The 16,267-nt window shown below is 27.5% G+C and overlaps 1 protein-coding gene across 1 annotated transcript in view; it reads left to right on the top strand.

The window, feature by feature from the left end:
* LOC107444796 (dedicator of cytokinesis protein Ziz) overlaps window positions 1–16,267 on the top strand; it is a 71,638-nt gene that overhangs the window by 51,361 nt on the left and 4,010 nt on the right. The window contains exons 31-46 of the mRNA XM_043046772.2: window positions 1,069–1,222; window positions 2,807–2,925; window positions 3,015–3,081; window positions 4,986–5,030; window positions 5,113–5,231; window positions 5,390–5,646; window positions 7,051–7,107; window positions 7,284–7,409; window positions 7,631–7,751; window positions 8,849–9,057; window positions 10,235–10,292; window positions 10,379–10,488; window positions 13,620–13,742; window positions 13,822–13,935; window positions 14,927–15,073; window positions 15,545–15,758. Coding sequence (XP_042902706.2) covers window positions 1,069–1,222; window positions 2,807–2,925; window positions 3,015–3,081; window positions 4,986–5,030; window positions 5,113–5,231; window positions 5,390–5,646; window positions 7,051–7,107; window positions 7,284–7,409; window positions 7,631–7,751; window positions 8,849–9,057; window positions 10,235–10,292; window positions 10,379–10,488; window positions 13,620–13,742; window positions 13,822–13,935; window positions 14,927–15,073; window positions 15,545–15,758 — 2,040 coding nt within the window. The remainder of the gene's footprint in view (window positions 1–1,068; window positions 1,223–2,806; window positions 2,926–3,014; window positions 3,082–4,985; window positions 5,031–5,112; window positions 5,232–5,389; window positions 5,647–7,050; window positions 7,108–7,283; window positions 7,410–7,630; window positions 7,752–8,848; window positions 9,058–10,234; window positions 10,293–10,378; window positions 10,489–13,619; window positions 13,743–13,821; window positions 13,936–14,926; window positions 15,074–15,544; window positions 15,759–16,267) is intronic.

Here is a 16,267-nt window from a genome sequence, read left to right on the forward strand (position 1 = left end):
ATATTGCTGTAAGAATGCCAGTTTTTTTTAAATGTGCATTCATTTTGATATTTTTTTAGCATTTTGCTTTTTTTTATAACTTTTCCAAAAAAAGAAAATTTAGGAATTTTTTTTTTTCAAAATTATTTTTTTCGTGGAATTTACTACAAATCTGAAATTAATATTCATAATACTTTTAAAAATGTATCAATAAGTGTCAGGACTCTGATTCCACCCCCGCATGTGTGGACCAGTCCTGACCTAATGGGAGCTGTCATTCATTAAGAAAAAGAATTAAAAAAGCGAAAGACACTCTGGTGTATTATGGACTGATGCTGATAAAATATAGATGAAGTGAAAAGGGAGCAATATAATGCCAGAGGGACTTTGTTTTATTAGAAATATATATTAATGTATATACTATTTAACATAATAACTCAGAACCTGAAATAAATATATATATAGGTCCTGTCATCATTGAGTGTAGCAAAACATAATGCAAAGAAAACTTTTCACAAAGGATTAAATTGATCTATATAATGACTTTATACCAGCATGCTATCAATCCCGATCTTACCGATGTGGGGATGTGATGATGTGGTTATAAAGCCCAATTAAAAAAATAAGAAAAAAATAAAAATTAAACAAACGAAACTAGGTGAAAGAAGCTAAACTACATGTAAATAAATTCTCCCTCTACTATAATCATAATATTTAAAAATTTATCTTATTGTTCATATCTTAAAAGCTCTTAGAAATTTGCTGAAAACTCTGTAGGGATTTCTATAAATTAGTTTCAAAATTATTATGTGACTCCTAAATTGTACTGAATAAGGAATAAACAAGTTTTATACGTAGAAAAAAAGCTAAGTTGTTAAAATAATTGTGAATTTTGAATTGTACTGAAAAAGGATTGAAAAATTTTATGAAAAATGCTTTTAAAAATTTATTTTCACGTTGTTTAAATATTAAACAAGTTTAAGCTATGCCTAGCACTAAACATTTTCAATTATCTCTGTCATATTTGGATATCAAAAAAAGTTCCATGGGAAAAAAATCTTTAAAATAGTTTTCACTTTATTTCTGTAGCTCAACCCACTGTAACTTTTGCTAACGGTTCTTGCACATCGATTGAAAGCAATGCTTCCAATCCGTCCACATTGTCTGAAAGAAGTAACAGTGAGTTTGCATCTAGAGATAAAGATGGAACTGAGAGCTTAGAAGATTATCGATGTCACGCAAGGTACATTATTTTGTTTACATTTATTTATAATTTCCTGTTTTATTTTGTGTAGTTTTCCTCGGCACTATAAACTTTATTTTTTCTACTTAGATTGAGTCAAAGTTCTTCATCTGTAAGGAAATTTATTTATAATTTCCTGTTTTATTTTATGTAGTATTTCTCAGCACTATAAATTTTATTTTTGATATTTCTGCTTAGATTGAGTCAAAGTAGTTTATCTGTATAGAAATTTATTTCAAATTTTAATGAATCCATTGCTTCTCAGAAAATATAAGTCAAACTTATTTCATATTTATGTAATGAGAACCTGCATTAAGGATTTCAAATTATTAGCCAGTGAATTTGCTAAATATCAAAGGTCTCCACCAATTTTCGAAAATCTTCGCCAAATTCAAATCTTAGCAATTTTTTATTATAAATTTTTTTCCATAGAAAACTATTTTAGGATAGTTTGTTTCAGACTTATATTATTTGAACCCAATTTTGTTTGGTTATACGGCACATCTACCGAAAATTACTATAAATAAGAAATACTAATTTGTTTAGAAAAATTTATCTTGATATAATTTTTAGGATTTCGTTAAATATACATTTAAAAATCATTCACCAAAACACAATTTTATTTGCCAAATTTACGATTTTATCGCATTTGCTGAGGTGGCAAATGCTTAAAATGGGCCTTGATAACCATATATTGATACAGCCATGATCACTCAATATTTCATTTGGTAAAGCGACTCTTTAAAACTTATTCCATAACAAATTATGGTGAACAATAATCAAACACATAATTTATATTTGTTAAAAATAGATACAGATATAATTAATTACAAGACAATTTTCCTTAAGAGTATATAGAATAGTCTTCTCAAAGTATATTGCAATGTCAAATCAAATATTTTTAGCCATTGCTTGTAATTTTAATATTGTGTAAAATAAAAAGATAAATTAATATTTTTATTCCGTTTATCTTGAGTTAATTAATCTCATTAGAAAGTTTCAAGTAGAGAGATCTGAATGTTTAAAACCATTTTTTTAACTTGATATAAGTTACATTTCTCAAAATTCTATATTTTGAAAACCTTGCACTACATAACCACCTAATGTTAATTTGAATTCCTATATCGAAGAGTTTCTTCTAAAAATCTTGTTATGTCGAATAATTTTAGTTATAGAAAATGAATTTGCTTCGGAAAAATCCCAATGTAAGTTTATTGTTTAGCAATTCTTTTCTATTTAATTCATAATTATTTTGTCTTTTAAAAATTATTATTGCTGTATTTAGACTTATAGTCAACTATTGTTACATACAGAAATTAGTTATTCTTATGTTCCATGACTCTACTTTTTGGAGTACCATTTTAGAATATATTTTTCTACTTTTTAGAACATATATATCTCTGAACTTGTTATCTGGAAAATTCTCTATCTCAAATGTTTTTTTAAGGTCCCTTCAGCTTTGAGATATCGAGAGTATACAGTGAAAAAATTTCATTCTCATTTCTCATCTGTTAAATTTTAATTTTTATCTCTGAATTATTCTTGTTAAAAAAATTTTAATATGAAACAAATACTGATTTCTAGGTCCCATTCTCTTCCATTTTCAAGTTCTTCAAGTGTTCTACATTTTGATAAAATTGATTCTCCAGAAATGAAAGACTTGTTGGTCTGCTTTTTGTATATAATTAAACATGTTAATGAAGGTATGAGTTCAAAATTATGTTCTTTGTTTATTCTTGTTATTTGTTTATCCTTGTTCATTCTTTGTTAATTCTTGAAAATATTTTTTCAGAGCTTCTCATAGGATGGTGGCAACATTGTAGTGAATATGATATTCTTTACTTTTTTCAAATATTAGAGTAAGTATAAATTGTAATTTTTTTTTTGTTATTCGTCAAGTTTAAATTTTTTAATTTTATTCAGGGTTGCCACTCCACAGGGAGAATAGGGAAAGCCTGAAAAATAGAGGGAGTTTAAAAATCACCTAAAATAACAGAGAAAATGCTGGGAATTTTGACTTTTTCTCCACAAACTAGGAAAATACAGGGCATTTTGTTACTTATTTTCATCTTTTAAAAAAATTGTGACCACTTAAAGTGCAATTTATGGGATACTAAAGGACGGTATTTCAGCTATACTAAATAACTTACTATGGCATTGTTTAAGTATCTTCAGCTGTTACTTTTTTTTTCTAAGTTTTTCAAATATTAAAACAGTATAACTCAATATAGCAACTCACAAGAGCACAGTTTCTTGTGTGAGTGTGTTTCCACAGTTGTGTTTCCTCTTAATATATTGTGTATAATAGGCACAGGGAAAGCACAGAGACTTTTTTCCCCTCCAGATTTAAGAGGGGCAACCCTGTTATTTATTATTATTTACTAAGATACTATTTGTTATATAATTGCGATTGAGATATTTTTTATTCATAGTTTCATAAATTGATTTTAATTTTATAAGTAAAAAGAGAATAGTATATTTTTTGTGAAACCTCACTTTTCTTTATCATACAGAGAATAATAAATTAGTGTTTTTACGCTGTTGTCTGCTTCAAATTCTATTTCTCTTTTGTTACAAAAGTAAACTTGATAATTAGTTTTAAAAAGTCTGTCACATTTATATCAAAGATAGATTTTTAAATTTTTTGGAATTTAAACGTTAGCTTTCTTTACCAGCTATAAAGAACTCTTACTGGTTTCAGATTTGCTGATGGTTGTTAAAGTTACAAATTTGAGTCACATTTTATATGAGATGGGGTTTGTTATTTATATTTAAGACAAGTTGTAGTATACAAGAAAGAATTCAATTATTACTGCAATTGATTTTTCTGTCATAAAAGCTGTGAAGAAAACAAGTTCAACAAATATTGACCCCACTTTTTGTTTAAATTTGAAAATCCATCCTTCTACATAACTTCTACAAAATTTATCTATATGACATCTTCCATGTTCTGTCACTAGATTAGACATATGTTCACTTTAATTTCATATATGCTGACAACTTCATATTTTTTGTAAAGTAGTCTTTCTAAAAAAACTGTACACTTTCTTTAGGGGAAATTTTAAAAAAAAATTTTAAAATATAAGTTTAATTTGGTGAACTGAATATGTTGAATATGAACATCACGTCTATATTTGAGTCTCATAAATATATATTATAAAAAGTCCTTTATAACTGTTTCAATTTTTCAATTGTTTCTGTAGCTACTTGCTATTTGAATTCATTCAATAGCTACTTCTGTAGCTATTGAGTGAATTCAAATATTGTTCTTTGTATTATAAAATAGATATATGTTTAACGACAATTTCATATAATTATTATTATTATTTACTAATTTAATGATAACCTGTATTAGAAAGAATTGTAGTTTATTTTTAGTGAATTTTTTGTGTTCAATTCTAAATTTTTTAAGATATCCATTCTCTTTAAAAGTTTGCCTTGTTGCAGTATATAAAATTATGTTTTAAATGTTTGGGTGGGTTTGCCCTTCTTTAGGTTCCTTGACCTTGAAGTACATTGATGATCTTTCCTTATTGTTTCTGAATCATTAAATCATAATACTAATTTATTTCAATTCAAAGAGTATGGAAAGTCATTTTCCTTTGATGCAATATACCTGGTTATGGACAATCAATTATATTCTTAGATTATTTTATTTATTTTTGTATTTATTTATATATTTTTGCATTTTATTTATTTTATTTATTATTTACCTTATTGCACTAGTTTCTCTCATGAGTTAAATATGTGTGTTTTTTTACAGGTTGTGCTTGCATCAATTTAAGTACATGGGGAAGAAAAACATAAAGTAAGGAATGCATCTTAAATGAAATGAATAACTGTTTCCATTTGTATCATATTTTCTTATTCTTTAATTGATCTATTTTTAGAAGTCAACATCCTTCCATGGTTCAACCAAAGTCCATGACTTTACCTGCCAGAACACCCCCTCCATCGTTTGCTCAACGATGCAACAGCACATACAGTGAAGCTGGTACTCATACATCTTGTGAGTTTTTATAAAAAAATCTACAAACTTTTTTCTTCTTCGCTTTAAAAACCATATTAAACTCCTCTTTTATTTTTCAAATAGCTAGATTAGATTTTTGTTCGTTACTTGAAATAGTTTGAAAATCTTACTCAAAGTTACTGCATTTTATTTTTTAGCACATCTTTCATCATCTGATGCGGACACATTTTATAGAGCACTTTTAGAGGCTAACATGGCCACAGAGGTTGGATTGATTGCACTCGATGTTTTGGGACTTTATTCATTGCATTTGAAGGAACAGCTCCTTTATAAAGATGGGGACAATCCATTGATGAAAAAGATTTTTGATATCTATTTATCTTTTCTGCAAGTTGGCCAATCTGAAAAAATGTTTAAGCATTTATTCGCAGCATTGCGAGCTTTTATTAATAAAGTAAGTTATTACACTTACGTATTGAAATATTTGAGTTATTCTAATTCTAACAATCAATTGATGAATTAAATAAAATGCCACATAAAATTTTGTTTTATGTATATTTTAAAAAAATTACTGTAGAGTGTCGACTATCCGAACGCCGATTTATCGGATCGTCCAACTATTCGCATCGTTCAAGGGTCATGTGTTTTTCCTGACTTCTTCAAAAACAAAAGCAAATTGTGGAAATGCTTTTTTATTTTAAAAATATCTGAAAGGGGTTGCGAAATGACTTTTGTCCTTGGTGAACTTGAAAAGAATTTCACATTCTCTCTGTCCAGTTTCAATGTGTGCAAGTAGTTTATAATAAAGGTATAGGTTTCTAATAAAATTGTAAAAAATTGAAACGCCATTCGTAATATGACTATTATAGGCTCTCTTGCAATTGCCAATCCTGAGCCTGAATAAAGTGTGAAGTTAAGTTACTTAAAAACACTCCCATAGCTGTTTTTTTAAGATTGTTAATCACTTCACAAATTAAATTATAATAAGTCTCACAACAAATCAAAGCTTTATTTCATCTCATTGATGCTGTGAACAATTTAAATTAAATAAATAAATATTTATTGAATAAAAATTATTAAAAAACAAGAGCTTTAAAACTTGGTAGAGGATAACATTGCACACAAATACTACCAGGCAATTCTTTTCTTGGCTACGTATATTCAAATTCATTTATTTCAATTGATGCAAATCTGTCTTAGTATCCATTTTGAATTGGAAATACCTTCCTGTAATGGATTATCCATGACAATTTTAATTAATTCCGCTCTTGGAAGCAAATTAAAGAAAAGCTCTAAAAATTTTGCCTGCTTTTCCATTGTATCCCTTTGCGATGCACTAATCTAATTTATTGCTTATGTTATCTTCTAAAAATAAGTTTCAGTTGATTTTTATGACTCACTTGAGAAAAAAAGAATGCTATGAAAATGTGTCATAGTAAACTTGAACATTTAAATGGAGTCTTATAAAGGCAATATCAATAATGGCACCTGAATTAAAAAACAAGCAAAAAGGAGCTCTCAGCTTTATAAATATTCTATAAATCAAAATCAATTCTAAGGATAAACATTAATAAATTCTATTTAAAATGTCAATAAGAAAATTTTTTGTCCTTAAAAGAAAAAGTTAAAATCTTAAAATTCTTAGATAAAGATGAAAATATAGTTGTAATATGTTAAACAATGAAATTCATTAAGTTGATTTTTATGTTTAATTTCTTTTTCTTCGTACTAACTATGATTTTGAATTTAGAGAGGGACTGAATCTAACGAACATTTTTCTGTACTGTATTCATGACATAAATGTAATTATTTATCAATATTTGCTTATAATTATTCTTTCTTAATTTCTTTTTATTAGTTTACTCTTGCCTTATTCCAAGGAAATGCCATCCTATGTGGGAAGCTCTGTTTTGAAGTAAGTATTATGCCATTGAAACTTAACAAATACAGTTTTGATGCGTTTATGAAAATTATGAACTACATATGCTTAATAAAAACTAATAATTAAAGCCATTTTTAAGTTGTAATTAACATGCTGCAACTGTATCAAATAATTCTGTTGATTTAATTTCAAAATGTTTTTATTGTTAGCTTCTGAGATGCTGTAATTCAAAATTACAAACAGTGAGAAATGAAGCTTGTGCTTTGCTGTATCTTTTGATGAGAAGTAACTTTGAGTTTTCTGGGAGAAAAGAATTAACCAGAGTTCACCTACAGGTAAATGTTTTTACTTGAATTTGATTTTCAATTTTTCAAATTTAATTTGCCTTTAATTTTTGATTTTTAACATTTTTCAATTCAATTTGCATTTGATTTTTAACTTTTTTAAAAAAAATTTGCATTTGATTTTCGCTTTTTAATTTTTAAAAATTTTTTTATTTATATTTGATTTAAGTGAAAGAAAAAATTGTCCTTCTAATTAGCTTACAATATTTCAGCTTATTGTTTCTGTGTCTCGACTTTTGGGAGATGTTGTTGGCTTGAACAATGCTAGATTGCAGGAAAGCTTATCTGTTATAAACAATTATGCTAACAGTGACAAGGCTATGCAAAGTACAGGTAATTGATATATTTATACGTGAATGTGTGCCAACGTGAATGTTCATTTACTGTGACCTTGATAATGTGTGAATGAATATGTTGGTTTGGTTTAATATATGCCTGGTTTATGCTTAGTAAGGCAATTAAATTATTGCCTGATTAAAATTTTATTTATATTTTGAATGAAATTTTATTTTCAGTTTAATTTTGTTTATAATTTGGAAAATATACTTGCTCTTATAAAAATTAAGTTACATGAAAAATATCAAATATTAATTTTATGTAAATTGTAAAAAATATTTTTTAATTAACTATTGCAAATGGGGAGACCTCCCCAATTGATCGTGCTCTGATGGTTTATAAGACAGGGAGAGCCCATCAACCGTCAAAGTGTTAGAATCATAACCTCATCCTAAATCCTTTTTCTTATTAAATATTCAATTTGAAAAATATTTCTTTTTTTTTCTCCCAAAATATTGCTCAATTTAAATTAGTATCAACAGTTTAATATTTGTTTTTACATGATCGAGATAGACTTTTTATTTAATTAAGAATGAGTTCACTGTTTAGAAGTTATAATTTTATAACAAAACATAACTTAAAATTGTATTGATTATAAATTTAATTTAAGCAGTAACATTATAACTATTATTATAACATAATATTTTAACATAATTTTAAAGAATAATTCAAATTTATTATTGGAAAATAAAGAATAGTTCAAATTTATTATTTATTATAAGAATAAATCAAATTTATATAATTTCATATTAATTGGTAATGTTTTGCTCTGATATCTTGAAACCATTAAAAATTAATTTATATTTTGGTGAATTTACTTAATTTAAGATCATTACTAAACAGAATGTGTAAGTTATATTAGGGTTGTTTTTTAAGTAAGGACCATTTGAAAATAAAAACCAAGTGAAAGAAAATTTTCTAGAAGCAAATTTATTTTCAGATTTTACATATGTTTGCAATATCAACTCTACACAGCGGCAATAAATTATTAATTTATAAATTGATAAAAGAAAAAATCATTTTAGTGTTTTTTTTATACTTTTCTATTTAATTTTATATTTCATGCAAAAAACAGATTTTTTTTTTCATTTTAGTTTTCCCCTCTGAAGTAAAAGACTTAACAAAAAGAATTAGAACAGTTTTGATGGCCACAATGCAGATGAAAGAGCATGAAAATGATCCAGAAATGCTTGTTGATTTGCAGCATCAATTAGCAAATAGTTATGCTTCCACTCCTGCATTACGAAAAACGTGGCTTGAAAGTATGTCTCGTAACCATCTGAAAAATGGAGATAATTCAGAGGTTTGACAAGTTTATTTCATTATAAATCTTAGTAACTTGTTTCATAAATTATTTATGAATGATCAATTTGCTTTTCTCTTGCATTTTACCATTTTTTTAAAAAAATTTAATTTATTATTTTACAATTCAAATTTAATAAGGTTGGATTATAGTTTATGTACTATTAAAATAGTATACTTACTTATATATGTATACTTATATATAGTATACTTACTTACACTAATATATGTACATTTCTCACTTAAAATAAAGTCCTTTTTTTTAAAAAAGAAAAATTGTATTTATCAATATTTTTTTATGACATCCAGTACATTATTTAAATAATATTTCTGGTATTTAGGACCAAATCCATAGCAAATTTCAGTTGATCTTTACAACAAACCTGTATGACAGTTTAGTCTGTCTTAATGTTGCAAAAAGTGTGGTCTACCATCTACTCCACATTATTTACTTTTTTATCCAACACGCATCGCTTTAAAATAAATCGAACATGAATCTATACTTAAATAATTATATTACTAATTATTATTTATTTACAATCAATGATTTGAGCCACTTACAGAAAATCAAACAAAAAAGGTTTTAAAAATAGTAGCTCCACGCTCCAAAGTTACTGATAATGTTGCTGATAACATACCTGGTGACAGTTGTACTCTGTTATATTGTGGTGCATTTTCCTTTTTAAAGATGAAGATTCTGGCCACTTAGCTTGTCTCTCCCTTATGTGTTAATACAGTACGGAACCCGTTATCCGGAAATCAGAAAACCGGAAAACCAAAAAACCGGAACGAATTTCGTTACATTTTCCTGCCATTTTTTTAAAAAAAAAATTTTTTTCCCTCATAAGATTTTAGGATTTTTTGTTCTTTTTTGAAAGATGTTTACCTTACCATCATTCTGAGAATAATCATTAGTGTATTACTTTATTGTTTTTTCTTTTTTTTAAGATTATTTCCAAATATTATTTTCTTTTGTTCGGTTTAACAATAAAAAAAACGGCTTTTTGTAGCGATTCAGAAAACCGGAAAAATCAGTTATCCGGAATAGCGATGGTCCCGATTGTTCCGGATAATCGGTTCCCTAGTGTATTGACATTTATAAGCTTGTTGTGCTCTGAATTATATTTTTCTTATTGGTTAACAATGTTTTAAAGAATTTTTATTAATATTTTTAACAGGCTGCCCACTGTTACTTACATATAGCCGCAATGGAAGCTGAATATTTAAAACAAAGATGTAAGTAAATAAAGATGCATTTTATTTTTTATGTAATTCTTTCTTTTTTCCTCAAATATTTTTACAAGAAATGTGTATATTTTTAGGCATGTTTCCTGAAGGATGTAACGGGTTCAAAAATATATCTCCGAATATTGAGCAAGATGAATCAAATTTAAAAGAAGACGCTGGGACTCATGATGTACAATATTCACAGGTATTTTGATTTATTTTTAGACATTCTTTTTACTGGCCAACCTTAGATAGAGTTGATAGCATAATCAACTTATACAGCTTTAGCTAATGCTAGGTTTAGGTTGACTGCATGATCAGATTTCATTTTCTCCAATTATGTCTCAGTTGTTTGAAATTCTCTCTTTTCTGAAAAATTATATTTTTTTGTAGTTAGCGACAAATTCTACTAGTTTTTAAAGGTAGTGATTACAAATTATTTTTTAAATGTAATCATGACTTAACTGCTTTTGGGAGGCAAATTTTTCCTGAAAATGCTGAAAATTAAAAAAAAATCATGCTTAAAATTTTAAAAAATATTACTCTCAAAAAATAGTTTAGGAAAAGAATTGATTTATTCAATAATAGAAAATTGTTTGGGCATACCTCAATCTTGTTTATATTAGTCAATTTATCATTTTAGACCATTTTTGTTACATTTTTTCTTTAAACATTCAAATTTTTATGTCTTATTCAGGAAAGGCTAGAAAATTATAAAATATTTTTGATTTTGTTAAATGTATGGCTGTGGGAGGTTTTCGTGGTTTTTCTCACCATGTAACTCAAATGCGAGTTAATTCTATCAAAAAGTCCTCCACAAAGGCTAATTTCTCCCAATAGTTGATGCAGGAGTTCCCTTGTCTTCTGGATTGGGTTAAAATTAAAAGGTTGCGGAGTTGAACATAGGCAGACTCAAAATTGGGTCGACTGCTCAACGACGGTTATAGATATATAAAAAAAACTAGTCATAATTGCAGTTTTCACTATACTACCTTTTTAAAATGTCACTCGCTAATTCCGACAGTTGTCTCTAATATAATATCCGCAGTGGTTTCAGAGCTGGATAGGACCACACATGGTTAGGCATTTCGGAAACAATATAAGGGGATCAGGTGATAACAACCACCTTTTTTACTCAAATCTAAATTGTGATAGGATAGTGTGTACATGTTTCAGCATTATCTTCCCACTATTATTAATTCAGACTGTAGCCAACAATCCATTTGCGTAATCATATGTTAACAGTGAAAAGAAATCATTGATGTCTTGAGATACTTTATGGTAAATATTTCAAATGAATTTTTTCAAGTGTTTTTCTAGTTAATATTTTTCATTAGGAAACCTACAGAGTATCGTTTAAATGTTTTGAACCATTTTTTTTTCTCTGAACGATATTAAACAACAAAATATTTTTCATATTTTTTNTATTTTTAGGCATGTTTCCTGAAGGATGTAACGGGTTCAAAAATATATCTCCGAATATTGAGCAAGATGAATCAAATTTAAAAGAAGACGCTGGGACTCATGATGTACAATATTCACAGGTATTTTGATTTATTTTTAGACATTCTTTTTACTGGCCAACCTTAGATAGAGTTGATAGCATAATCAACTTATACAGCTTTAGCTAATGCTAGGTTTAGGTTGACTGCATGATCAGATTTCATTTTCTCCAATTATGTCTCAGTTGTTTGAAATTCTCTCTTTTCTGAAAAATTATATTTTTTTGTAGTTAGCGACAAATTCTACTAGTTTTTAAAGGTAGTGATTACAAATTATTTTTTAAATGTAATCATGACTTAACTGCTTTTCGGAGGCAAATTTTTCATGAAAATGCTGAAAATTAAAAAAAATCATGCTTAAAATTTAAAAAAAATATTACTCTCAACATACTCTCAACATACATAAAAACATACTCTCAAAAAATAGTTTAGGAAAATAATTGATTTATTCAATAATGGAAAATTGTTTGGACATACCTCAATCTTGTTTATATTAGTCAATTTATCATTGTAGACCATTTTTGTGACATTTTTTCTTTCAACATTCAAATTTTTGTCTTATTCAGGAAGGGCTAGAAAATTATCAAATATTTTTGATTTTGTTAAATGTCTTCCCATGAGAGGTTTTTGTGGTTTTCCTCACCGTGTAACTCAAATGCGGGTTAATTATATCAAAAAGTTCTCCACTAAGGCTAATTTCTCTAAATACTTGATGCAGGAGTCCCCTTGCGTTCTGGATTGGGTTAAAAGTAAAAGGTTACGGAGTTGAACATGGGTCGACTGTTCAACGACGATTATAGATGTATATAAAAAAAACTAGTTAATTGCAATTTTCACTCTACTACCTTTTTAAAATGTCACTCACTAATTCCGACAGTTGTCTCTAATATAATACCTGCAGTGGTTTCAGAGCTGGATAGGACCGCACATGTTTAGGCATTTCGGAAACAATGTAAGGGCAGGTAATTACAACCACCTTTTTTACCCAAATCTAAATTGTGGTTGGATAGTGTGTACATGTTTCAGCATTGTCTTCCCACTTCTATGGATTATTTCAGATTATTGTAGCCGATAATCCATTTGTGTAGTGTGTTATTAACAGTCAAATGAAATCATTGATGTCTGGGATATTTTGTGGTAAATATTTAAAATGAATTTCTTCAAGTGCTTTACTAGTTAATATTTTTCATTGGAAAAACTGAGTATCATTTACATTTTTTGAACCAGTTTTTTTTTCTATGAGGAATATTGAACAGAAAAATATTTTTAATATTTTTTTCTGGGATCGATGCAGAACACTACATTATAACATTTATAAAACTATTTTATAATTTTTTTTTAGTATATTTGATAATTGATATTTTCTTAAAAAATTAATACAGTTAATTATATTTAATATTTTAATTCTGGGCTTCATTTTTTTGTTTTCTACTCTCATTATTTTTTATTTGTATTTTCATTGATGTCTGAGATATTTTCTGGTAAATTTTTAAAATTAGTGTTTCAAAGTGTTTTTCTTATTAATAATTTTCCTAAAGTTGAATTTTTTTAAAAATATATTTATAGCTTTATATTGAAAAACTTTCTTTTATGAAGGGTATTGAGCAGCAAATTATTTTAACTATTTTTTTCTAGGATCGTTGGAGAACATTTATAGGGCTATTTTATATATATATATTTTGGTATATTTGTTAATTGATATTTTCTTAAAAAATTAATAAAATTAATTATGTTTAATGTTTTAATTCCGGGTTTTATTATGTTTTTGTTTTTCTACTCTCATTATTTTTTATTTTACTTAGTTTTTGTTACTAATACAATTTTAATTGATAAGGAATCCCTATTGAAAAGCTTGGAGATCTGTGTTAAAATGCTGGAGCAAGCAGAAAGGTATGAAATTATGCCTGAAGTGTATAAACTAATTGTGCCCATTTATGAAGAACAAAGAAATTATGAGGTATTTGCTTTTTTGAAATTTAATATGGATCTTTATTTGTATTGTTAGAAATAGTTTTTAATTGTTTATGTTTTTATAGGCTCTTTTATCCTGTTATAAAACACTTCACAATGCATATTCAAAAATAGTTGAAGTTAATAGGACTGGACGTAGGCTTTTGGGAAAATATTACAGAGTTGCTTTCTTTGGGCCTGTGAGTATAAGATTTTTTTTTTTTTAATTTCAGTTTAAAAAAGGAATTTTTTAAAAATCTCAATTATATTTTTATAATCAAAAAATTACTTATAAATAGCTACTCTGAATAATGTTATTTCACTCTTATAAATAATTCCATCATTAATATTCCAGTTGCAGGAAAATTAATAAGCTCAATCTAGTTTACTCTTATTGTCGTAGTAAACACAAATTTTCATATTCATTATTCTAATATGCTGATCATATTGTAAATTAATTTCATTACAAGCTAGTTGTAGTTATGTTGGTCCAAAGAATTTTACTTTCTTTTAACATCATATACAACTTAGTATTTTCCCTTAGTACAACTGAAATACTTACTTAGACTGTTAGAGCCATTTAGCACGTAAAGCACCCAGCCTTTTTCTCCATGCTCCATGGTCTTTGGCTTGTAATCTGACTTCTTTTAAGTTTTGTGCTTTTAAAATCTGCCTTTGTCCCCTTTTTTTCTCCATCAGGGGCTCAAGAAAGAAAGACATGCATTAATTTTTATCATGGCATTCTCAATAAATGTCCTGTCCATTTCCACCTTCTCTTATTTCATCTTCTATTGTAGTTTGGTTTGCTTTTTCTAATATTGTTTTGTTTCTAATTTTAACAGACCATACCTAACAATTGTTAAAATTTTTCTGAGATTCAAGTTTTTGGATGTCTGTTTTTCTAAGGCACCATGTTTCAGAGCCATCCAACAAAATTGCTCTGATAGTTTAGTTTTAATGATATTTATTTTAGCTCTATATTGAATTTTTGTTGACTTCCAGAATTTTTTGCTTGGAAAACTTTGTTTTTTATATTTGTTTCTCCTTCACTGTTAAGGAATAAATACAACTTATTACAACAATTAAATACTAATTCAGCTTAAATATTTAAGCTTAGCCTTTGTTATAAATATTTTTTGTTCTGTTCAACTAAATTTTTTATCTATTTATTTATCATTATTATTTTTGCAGTCGTACTTTGTAGAGGACTCAGGTAAAGAGTATATTTACAAAGAGCCGAAAGTAACATCTTTATCTGAAATTTCTGAACGACTCTACCACCTATTCTGTGAAAAATTCGGAAAAGATACTGTTCGTATGATTATGGACTCAAATAAGGTAAATTTTATGAAAAATATTTTAACAGCTACTTATTTCTGCCCAATTGACAGTACAATTACTTATAACTTGGTTTATCTTCTTTTTTTATACACTGTTGTTGCTAACCTCACTTTTGTCTTTTATTTCTTATATTCTAAGTAGTTAAAAACTGCTACATTTTGATATGCATTTAAATGTTTTACATTTCTTGTAATAATCGACTGAAATTGTAAATTTAGGACAAAATGGTAAAAGAAAAAAAAATTTACTAAACCAACATATTCCTTATATCATTTAATAGTCTGTTTATTTGATAAGGTTGGCTAAAACTGGTAAAAACTGTATCTAAACAATTATTAACTTAATGAAATAGAAGTGATTATTTCTAATTTTTATATCTAGGTTAATTATACTGAGTTAGAATCAAAATTTGAATTTTTTCATGATGAAATAGGAATGATTATTTCTAATTTTTATTTTCATTTCTAGGTCAATCCCACTGACTTAGAATCAAAATATGCCTACATTCAAGTTACCCATGTAATTCCTTATTTTGATGAGGAAGAATTAAGGTTAAGGCCCACAGAATTTGAGAGAAATAACAATTTAAGAAGATTTATGTTTGAAACACCTTTCACTGTGGACAGTAATAAAGTTCGAGGATTGCCCGAAGAGCAATGCAAAAGAAGAACTATTCTTACTAGTATGTTGATTCTCACTATTATGAACTTTAATTTATTTTTAATTAATATACTTTGCAACATTAAGTATTGAATACTAAACTTGTTAATTAGTCTGTTAATACTCACTATAATTATTTTAATATATGCTTATTTTTCAGTTAACATATTTTGCAGTGAATAAGTTTTATTTAAATTTTATTTTGTATCAAAGCCGACCAGGTGGCCGAGTGGTTGGCGTGCCTGACCGCAGAGCAGATGGTTGTGGGTTCGAATCCCGCTCAGGGCATGGATGATTCTTTCTCTCTGTGTTCTATGTCCTTTCTCCTTCGTGTGAATGTGTCCCGCCCTATAAGCGGGTTTGTGGTTGTGTGACGTGGGCGATGCTGCTCCACCGCAGTGGCTTCGCCACAGGTGCCCACTGGGTAACGAGAAGAGAGTAGCAGTTCTGGCACTCCTGGCCAATGGGAAAATACATCCCATTTGCCCGCCATTAAAAAAAAACAATTTATCAAATATAATTAAAAACTAT

The sequence above is a fragment of the Parasteatoda tepidariorum genome, chromosome 8, assembly GCF_043381705.1.
Source record: "Parasteatoda tepidariorum isolate YZ-2023 chromosome 8, CAS_Ptep_4.0, whole genome shotgun sequence".
NCBI lineage: Eukaryota > Metazoa > Arthropoda > Arachnida > Araneae > Theridiidae > Parasteatoda > Parasteatoda tepidariorum.